The sequence below is a fragment of the Lactuca saligna genome, chromosome 2 (assembly GCF_052625555.1).
Source record: "Lactuca saligna cultivar CGN05327 chromosome 2, ASM5262555v1, whole genome shotgun sequence".
NCBI lineage: Eukaryota > Viridiplantae > Streptophyta > Magnoliopsida > Asterales > Asteraceae > Lactuca > Lactuca saligna.
Window position 1 is genome coordinate 30,343,276 of NC_136418.1, and position 9,448 is coordinate 30,352,723.

The 9,448-nt window shown below is 35.0% G+C and overlaps 1 protein-coding gene across 1 annotated transcript; it reads left to right on the forward strand.

Annotated features, from left to right (window-relative positions):
• Window positions 1-263: 263 nt before the first annotated feature.
• LOC145030834 (protein argonaute 1-like) lies at window positions 264-7,779 on the forward strand. Its single transcript, XM_078979259.1, has 21 exons — window positions 264-464; window positions 1,222-2,009; window positions 2,102-2,310; window positions 2,375-2,524; window positions 2,618-2,751; window positions 3,455-3,564; window positions 3,657-3,763; window positions 3,860-3,998; window positions 4,078-4,194; window positions 4,491-4,598; window positions 4,703-4,774; window positions 4,856-4,978; window positions 5,065-5,230; window positions 5,911-6,170; window positions 6,247-6,389; window positions 6,450-6,512; window positions 6,596-6,795; window positions 6,873-6,946; window positions 7,054-7,148; window positions 7,240-7,271; window positions 7,361-7,779. Exons 2-21 carry the CDS (start codon window positions 1,230-1,232, stop codon window positions 7,591-7,593), a joined length of 3,315 nt encoding a protein of 1,104 aa, XP_078835385.1. The 5' UTR covers window positions 264-464; window positions 1,222-1,229; the 3' UTR covers window positions 7,594-7,779.
• The last annotated feature ends 1,669 nt before the right edge of the window (window positions 7,780-9,448 follow it).

A 9,448-nucleotide genomic window follows, 5' to 3' on the forward strand; every position in this document is an offset into this window, starting at 1 on the left:
ACAAAAATATAATATAATGATTTTTTTGAGATTCCAAAGATATTAAGTTGGATTTTCTTTAAAGTTCATCTTATTTAATTTTTATTAAATGATTAATTTTATAACAAGGCTTCGTCTGGTGACATATATCCGTTATCCAAAAAAATCAACCGAGTCAAAGTACACAGCGAGTCGACTCATCTGAGTCGGGGGAAGGGAAGAAACTAGGGACGTAGTTGTCATTTTCCTTAGACCTACCGCAGCTTTAAGTAGGAGAGAGAGATTGTGGGGGAATTTACTAAGAAAGAGGAAAAGATAAAAACAACTGTTTGAGGTCTCCTCTCTCTTTCAATCCCTTTTCTCTCTCTACTCTCTACTTAACTTTAGGGTTTTCAGCCATCACTCCTTGCTGATCATTCGCTTAGATCTGCAAGGTTTCACCTCTCGCTCCGTGTTTCTACACCGATCTGTGCCGATTTCGTAGGGTATATGTTTCTTCCATCTTTGTTATTTGTGTGTATTGTTATGAACTGTTATTATTATTATTTTTTTCTCTTTGTAAAATTTTACGTACTGTTTTGTGGTTCTTGTTTGAAGTTTATGTGTCGTAGCACTGTTATGTGATGTAATTTGCTATGTGTTGTTGAATGCGATTTTGAGACTTCATTTGTGAGTAACTTTCGCTTTTGAGTTTTTTTTTTTTTGTTATAATTTCTTCTGCTATATATTTTGTACAAGTTTGCTCTGGTTTTGGCTATGTGATTTTCTTTTGCTTATTGAAGAGTCGGAAGGTAAAACATGACATAATGTGTTTTCTTTCTGTACGTTTTTAGATTTTGTGAATATATAAAACATGCAGCAGAATATTTATGCTCATTCATTTGATGTGTTTGTACTATTTTTACTTCAAAAAAAATTCCTTGTTGCTTTCACCAGATTCTACATAAAAAAACGTACTTTTGATCTTATATATGCTCTGTTAATATTGTTTTATAATGACATTTATGAAGGTCGCTAGACGTACCTTCTTCCTCTTTTTGTAATTCCGACTGTTTTTTTCTGTAAAATTATATGTAGATTGTGATTTTTCTTACCTTATGATTACTTTATATGTCATTAAATAATTCTACAATTTTCTCTATGTTAATGTTTGATGCTTTTTTGGTATACTTTTGATGAATATTCTATGATGAATGTACTTTATTCTCCAATGGTTAGTGAATGCTGTTTTCTCTGTTGTAGTCCTCATAATGGTGAGGAAGAAGAGGACTGAAACCTCCAGTGGTGAGGGATCTCAGCCTCAGGAGGCTGTTTCTGGACAAGGTAGTGGCGCCCAAAGGCCACCACAGCAACAACAACAACAACAACAGCAACAGGGAGGTGGTGGTGGTGGTGGTTACCAGGGTAGAGGACAGGGTGGTTATCAAGGAAGAGGGCAGGGTGGTTATCAAGGTGGACAAGGTGGTGGTTACCAAGGCGGACAAGGTGGTGGTTACCAAGGTGGACAACCTCAAGGAGGAAGAGGATGGGTTCAAAGGGGAGGGCCACCACCACAGCGTGGTGGCCCACCACCACCACAACAGTACTACGGTGGTCCACCTGATCAACCCCAACAAGGTCAACAACAACAAAGGCCTCCAAGAGGAACTGCTCCACCTCAGCGGCGTGGTGGTGGACCTTCGTATGCTGGTGGCCCTCCAAGGCCATCAGTTCCCGAGCTGTACCAAGCTACACAGGCTCCCCAACAGCCTGTGGCCACCTTGCAGCCTATTCCACATGTGAAACCAGCTGAAGTGCATCATGGCGAGTCATCTTCCACTTCACCCACTGACCAGGTTGTAGACGAGTCAGTGACTCAGTTTCAGCAACTCACTGTGCAGCAAGAAGAGCCCATGCAAATTGCACCTGCCTCCAGCAAATCCATGAGATTTCCTATGCGTCCAGGAAAGGGTAGCACTGGAATCAGATGCATTGTCAAAGCAAACCATTTCTTTGCTGAATTGCCTGATAAGGATTTACATCAGTATGATGTAAGCTTTTCTTTGACCTTTTTCATTCCTTATAACTTAATAACTTATATGTAATGTATGTGATATTGTGACTCTTTTCTTCATTCATACAGGTGACAATCACACCAGAAGTAACATCACGTGGTGTGAATCGAGCTGTTTTGGGAGAACTGGTGAAGCTGTACAGGGATTCTCATCTTGGAAAGAGGCTTCCTGCATATGATGGAAGAAAGAGTCTGTATACTGCTGGACCTCTTCCTTTTGTTTCAAAAGAGTTCAAAATCACCCTTGTTGATGAAGATGATGGAACAGGAGCTGCAAGGTCTTTCTTATCTCTTAACAAAATCTTTCTTCAACATCTTTCTAAAATTCTTTTTTCACTGCAGGAGAGAGAGAGACTTCAAAGTTGTGATCAAGTTGGCTTCACGTGCAGATTTACATCACCTGGATATGTTTTTACAAGGGAGGCAAGCTGATGCCCCACAAGAAGCTCTTCAAGTTCTGGATATTGTTTTAAGGGAACTGCCTACTAATCGGTATATATTAATATCAAAAGCAAAAAAGTTAACTTTTGGTTGAATTTTGCATCTTTCTGATATAAGTATTTTGTTTGATTGAATTTTATGCAGATATACCCCTGTGGGGAGGTCTTTTTATTCCCCTGATCTTGGGCGTAGACAACCATTGGGTGAAGGTTTGGAAAGCTGGCGTGGTTTTTATCAGAGCATTAGGCCTACACAAATGGGGCTTTCCTTGAATATTGGTCAGTTTTTTTAACCCTATTTGGTTTGTTAGGTTTTCTGCTATTACAATTTACAAGTAACTTTGACCTAAATTTTCAGTTCATGTAAAGTTTTAGAGTAAATTATAAAAACGGCCCCTTTGCTCTCTAATTTTTACCATGTTTAGCTCAAATTTGAAACGTCTTTCAGTTTTGGTTCTTATTTCAAGTTTCATATTGATTTTAGTCTCTGAAATCTTTAATAAGGGACAAAATTGATATGAAATTTTGTAGTATGGACCAAAATAAGTAAGTCAATGGGACCAATTTTGAAAAAGGTTTCAACTTTGTACTAAACATGTAAAACCCAGAAAGTACATGGACCAATTTTGTAATTTACTAAAAAATTTGCTAGTTTTCTGATGTTGTTTTATGACATCAATAGGACCAAAATAAGAAAGTCAATAGGACCAATTTTGAAAAGGGTTTCAATTTTGTACTAAACATGTAAAATCCAGAAACTACAGGGACCAATTTTGTAATTTACCAAAAAAATTGCAAGTTTTCTGATGCTGTTTTATGACATCAATAGGACCAAAATAAGAAAGTCAATAGGACCAATTATGTAAAGGGTTTCAACTTTGTACTAAACATGTAAAATCCAGAAACTACAGGGACCAATTTTGTAATTTACTAAAAAGTTTGCAAGTCTTCTGATGTTGTTTTGTGACATGTTGTGATGCAGATATGTCTTCTACTGCTTTCATTGAGCCACTCCCTGTGATTGACTTTGTAACACAGCTTCTGAATAGGGATGTTTCTGCAAGACCTTTATCTGATGCAGACAGAGTGAAGGTTAGCTTATTTTTCAAACATTTTGTAAATTGTTTTAATATGATTCAACATCCATTTAATTAATTTATTTATATTTTTTTTATGCTGACTAGATTAAAAAGGCACTGAGAGGAGTCAAGGTTGAAGTTACCCACCGTGGAAATATGCGCAGAAAATATCGCATATCTGGTTTAACATCTCAAGCAACACGAGAACTAAAGTAAGAATCAATTTTCTGTGTTGTTTTTGTTTATGTCAAGATTTCTTGATTACATGTTGATAATATTTATTTATTTATTTCTTGGTTAAACATCAGTTTTCCAGTTGATGATAGAGGCACAATGAAATCTGTGGTTGAATACTTTCGGGAAACTTATGGGTTTTCCATTCAGCATATTCAATGGCCATGTCTGCAAGTTGGGAATACTCAGAGGCCAAATTATCTCCCTATGGAGGTTATAAAATTACTTCATTTTCTTTCATTTGATAATAATAGTTTGACAATAAATGCATTCTAATGCTGTTAATTTTCAGGTATGCAAAATTGTAGAGGGCCAAAGGTATTCCAAGAGGCTAAATGAGAGACAAATTACTGCCCTTCTTAAGGTGACATGTCAGCGACCTCAGGAAAGAGAGAAGGATATTCTAAAGGTTTGTTTTTGTAAGGCCAAATTACAAAAAGAAAGAACTATTCTGTTTTGCATAGTTTTGCTTTTTAACCATTTGTAACTTTTTTGTCCAATCAAACACAACCGTTCATACATTTTGAAATTAATCATTTTATAGGTTGTATCATGTCAAAATGGTTTAGTTGGAAATCTTTATAATAAAAACCATGATGATTTTCTCCAATCATATGGTCTTTCTCGTTTTTTATTATATAATGTTATGTTATGTACTCTTATAATTGTTAAGAAAAGTTATAAATATGTGCTTTGTTTTTGCAGACTGTTAGTCACAATGCTTATGGTCAGGATCCTTATGCTAAGGAATTTGGTATAAAAATTAGCCAGAATTTAGCCTCTGTTGAAGCCCGAATATTACCTCCTCCTAGGGTAAATGACTGAATTTTTATTTATTTTTTTTTATTTTCTCTTGATAACCAACCATTTATCGAGTATTTGATGTATTTCTAACTTTTTTTTTCTTTCTTTTTTAGCTTAAATACCATGACACAGGACGTGAAAGGGATTGTCTGCCTCAAGTTGGCCAATGGAATATGATGAACAAAGTAACTAACTTTTTTTTTTTTTTAGTTAGCACATAATAGAAAACTACATTATTGCATTCTAATGACCTTTTTTTTTGACAGAAAATGGTTAATGGTGGAACAGTAGCCAGCTGGATTTGCATAAATTTCGCACGAAATGTTCAAGATAATATTGCTAAAGCTTTCTGTCAAGAGCTTGCACAGATGTGCAATACCTCTGGCATGGTATTGTCTAAAAAATAAAACTTTTTTTTTTTGTTTTTATTTTTTATATATCTATATATTTTTTAATAAATGTTTTGTTTTTGCAGGCATTTAATCCTGAACCTGTGCTTCCTGCATTTACTGGGCGTCCTGATCAGGTTGAGAGAGTCCTGAAAGCTCGTTTCCATGATGCAATGACTAAACTTCAACCCCACAAAAAAGAACTTGATTTGCTTGTTGTCATTCTCCCAGATAACAATGGCTCACTTTATGGTATCTAAATTAAACCAGAAATCTATTATATAATTGTTTGTAATCATCAATTGGAGTAAATTTCATTTTTGGTCTCTTAACATACTTTCTTTTTGCAATCTTAGTCCTTTTTGGTGTTTTGTAATGTTCTTGGTATGTTTTCCAATTAAAATGACTTTGGTCCTTGAGTATAACTGATTTTTGCAAATTTGGTCCCAAAAATAGTCATTTTATCTGGAACTGGGAGCAAAACACATTACAAAAACCACAAATAAGGACCAAAATTGCAAAAAAAGACGTATCATGGGCCAAAAATGTTATTTACTTCAAATATTTTTTCTCATATTAGGATGTTATTCTTTGAAAAATCTACATAGTTATAGCATTCAAAAAGTCATTTTTGGTCGCTTAATATACTTGCTTTTTGCAATTTTGGTCCTTAAGAGATGTTTTGTAACGTTTTTGGTATGTTTTCCAAGTTAAACGGCTTTCTTTTGTTCCTTAGCATTTAACTGATTTTTGCAAATTTGGTCCCAAAAAGTCGTTTTATCTTGAACAGGGAGCAAACATGTTACAAAAAACTCAAATAAGGACCAAAATTGCAAAAAAACAAATATATCAGGGGCCAAAAATGTAATTTAATTAAAATATTCTTTTTCCTTGTAGTTTGGTAAGATATTTCATGTATAATTTTTGTGCAGGTGATTTGAAGAGGATCTGTGAGACTGATCTGGGGATTGTTTCACAATGCTGTCTAACAAAGCATGTGTTCAGGATGAGCAAACAATACCTTGCAAATGTAGCCTTAAAGATCAATGTGAAAGTTGGAGGAAGGAACACTGTTCTTGCTGATGCATTGTCAAGAAGAATCCCTAATGTCAGTGATGTCCCAACAATCATATTTGGTGCTGATGTCACTCACCCACACCCTGGAGAAGATTCCAGCCCCTCAATTGCTGCTGTAACTCCTCTTTTCCATATGTTTTTTTTCTCTTCTCTTCAAATTTATATTTACTGAAAACGGAATGGAAATACAGGTTGTTGCTTCTCAAGATTGGCCTGAGATCACAAAGTATGCTGGATTAGTCTGTGCACAAGCACATCGCCAAGAACTGATTCAAGATTTGTTCAAGGAATGGCAGGATCCTAATAGAGGCAAAGTCTCTGGTGGCATGATCAAGTAAGCCTTGTTTACTTTAATAAACTTAATTACTAGTCTCTAACATTTTGTTATCGTTAGGGAGCTTCTGATATCATTCAGAAGAGCAACTGGTCAAAAACCACAGCGGATCATCTTCTACAGGTATGGAACATTGGAACTTGATGCAATCCTGAGTTGATTATGTTTATAAAGAAATATTCTGATTGATTGATTGATGATACCAGAGATGGTGTGAGTGAAGGGCAGTTTTATCAAGTGCTTCTTTATGAGCTCGATGCAATCCGTAAGGCATGTGCATCATTGGAGCCAAACTATCAGCCTCCAGTGACATTTGTGGTGGTTCAAAAACGTCATCACACCAGATTGTTTGCTAACAATCACCATGATCGTAATTCTGTTGACCGAAGTGGAAACATTCTTCCAGGTATGCTTTTGCTTTATTAATATTTATTTTATTTGAATGAATATGTAAGTTAATTTCTTTTTCATTAAAATCTTCAGGCACTGTTGTTGATTCTAAGATCTGTCATCCCACCGAGTTTGATTTTTATCTGTGCAGTCATGCTGGTATTCAGGTAATAAATATAAATATAAGGTTTAGAATTATATGGAATGTTTGAGAAGTTTCTAGAATTTGTGGTGATATATATATATATATATTCTGTTTGTGTGACAAAAACAGGGTACAAGTCGTCCAGCTCATTACCATGTGTTGTGGGATGAGAATAAGTTTTCAGCTGATGACCTGCAGTCACTCACAAATAACCTTTGTTACACGTATGTTGCTTTCTCTTTCTCATTGTATATAAATATGGGGTATAAATTGAAAATTCACATTCCATTTTCTGTTTTGCTTTATTTTTGACAGTTATGCAAGGTGCACACGCTCTGTTTCAATTGGTGAGTTGACTTTTCGTTCGATTATCAATTGTTCATCTATTATTTTCTTGTAAATGTTGTTTTTTATTAATAAATGTTATGATATGCAGTGCCTCCTGCATACTATGCTCATCTGGCTGCATTCCGTGCGAGATTCTACATGGAGCCAGATACATCAGACAGTGGGTCAATGATAAGTGGTGCAGCTGGCGGACGTGGGATGGGTGGTGGTGGTGGTGGTGGTGGTGGTGGAAGAAGCACTCGTGCACCAGGTGCAAATGCAGCAGTTAGGCCTCTCCCTGCCCTCAAGGAGAATGTCAAACGCGTTATGTTCTACTGCTAAAACTCCATCCTATCTTTTGTCATTTATTACATTATTCGCCTGGATATGATTCCTGTGTTTTATTATTTCTGCCATTGGATTTGGATGTTATGATTGTGAGGGGTTACTGACTGGTTTGGTAAAAACACATGTTTGTAACGTTTGTTTGTTTGTTTGTGTGATGGAAATGAAATGGCTTTTTGTTTCTGTGATGACTATTTTTTTTTTTTCTTCATCTATTTTTATAGACAAGAATGTAACTAAATCTAGCAAAATGTTTGATAGATATAAAATGCATCGATTAAGCTGAATCATTTAGATGTGCTGTTTGCATTGGACCTAATCTCCTTGCCATTGGCCCATTGCCATCAACAGATGATGAAGATGTAAGCACTTCCTCATCTTCTTTCGTGTCAGGGTTAACTTAAAAGTGCAAGACAAGGGTCATCCAAGTGGTTAATCAATGTCACTTTCCTTATCACTATAACTAACACTATTGCTAATTTAGTATTGGATTGTCTTGATAATGGTGGGGTTCTATAATTGTTTCATTTAACGATGGTTGCACAAAAATTACAGAAACAGAGGTTGTTTTAGTGGGCACCACCCCTTTGCCTTGGGTAGGATTCAAAAAGGCACTTAGGTCCTAAGTGTATTAAAGTAAATTACATAAAATAAAGGTTGTTTTAAAAAAAAAACAATGATAAAGTTAATAGCAATAAACATAGCAAATAGCAAAATCATAGTATTTTATCGAGTAACGGCAGCAAACTGACGACTTGTCAAAGCTCTCATAGCATTTTTGTTAGTTTCAATAAGAATTTCAGATAATTTGAAATCTTCTTCGGAATTATGTTACGTTTGTGTTTCTATTTAATTATTTTGAAATAGGGTTAATAAATAATATGAATAATTATATAACTAAAGACTAATTTTTGTAAATCTGACAAATGAATTAATTAAATAAAATGCATCGCATAGATGTAAAGGGTATAATAATAATAATAATAATAATAATAATAATAATAATAATGCAAAGGGAATTCGAAAATGGGGTATTTTTTGCCAGTATGCCAAACTTCAAGGCCCAAAAATGCCAAAATAAAAAAGAAGGTTGTCTACTTTTCCTTGGATGCATGCAGCACCTCTTTAAACCAACAAAACTTGATTTTCTTGAAATCCATTCTATTCATATCCCTTGTTACACTTAGCTTGATCTTATAAAGATAAATTTCCGGGATAAAATATAAAATATAAAAAATAGGATCATGTGTAGCTTCCCATTTTCCCCTATAAAAAAATAAGGTCATATGCAGCTGCCCACTCCCACATATAACAAGCGTATAGAGAAAATAGTTGGATGACCAGCTTCAAAAAAAAACAAAAGTTTTAGTGTGAGGATTAGAAGTTTACAAGAAAGTTGAAGAAAACCGAAGTTTCATTACCGTAATGAACATCTACATCGATCTCATCCATATCTACTCTGATTATCCAAACCATCGTTGTCAATTTTGCTTCACAAAACTAGGTTTTTTTTGTTGAGAAATTGTGGATTTAGATGGAGGATGAGTGAATAAACTTTTTGATACCACAATGATAACATATACATGCTTACTCACTTGGGCACAAATGTAAAAAGACCAGCATACCCCTGGCATGTAAGACACATATATCACTTAAATGAAAAAAATGGCTAACAAAGCCAATGATGAAGCATGGACGTTTCAAAATAACAAGGGATGTAGTCTAAGTGAAGCAAATCATACGGATTTAACTAACAAACTATATGGTCCTTGTGGCCAACATGAAGTATAATTTTTTACATGGATTGTCCTTTTGGCTGCCAAAAAGTACAACTTTTTCATAGATGATCCTT

Bases quoted from the DNA above. Each gene is read 5' to 3' on its own strand.
- LOC145030834 (XM_078979259.1), top strand. From the start codon at position 1,230: ATGGTGAGGAAGAAGAGGACTGAAACCTCCAGTGGTGAGGGATCTCAG. The intron at 3,764-3,859 runs GTAAGAATCAAT...GTTAAACATCAG, and splicing joins CAAGCAACACGAGAACTAAA to TTTTCCAGTTGATGATAGAG. The intron at 6,947-7,053 runs GTAATAAATATA...TGACAAAAACAG, and splicing joins GCAGTCATGCTGGTATTCAG to GGTACAAGTCGTCCAGCTCA.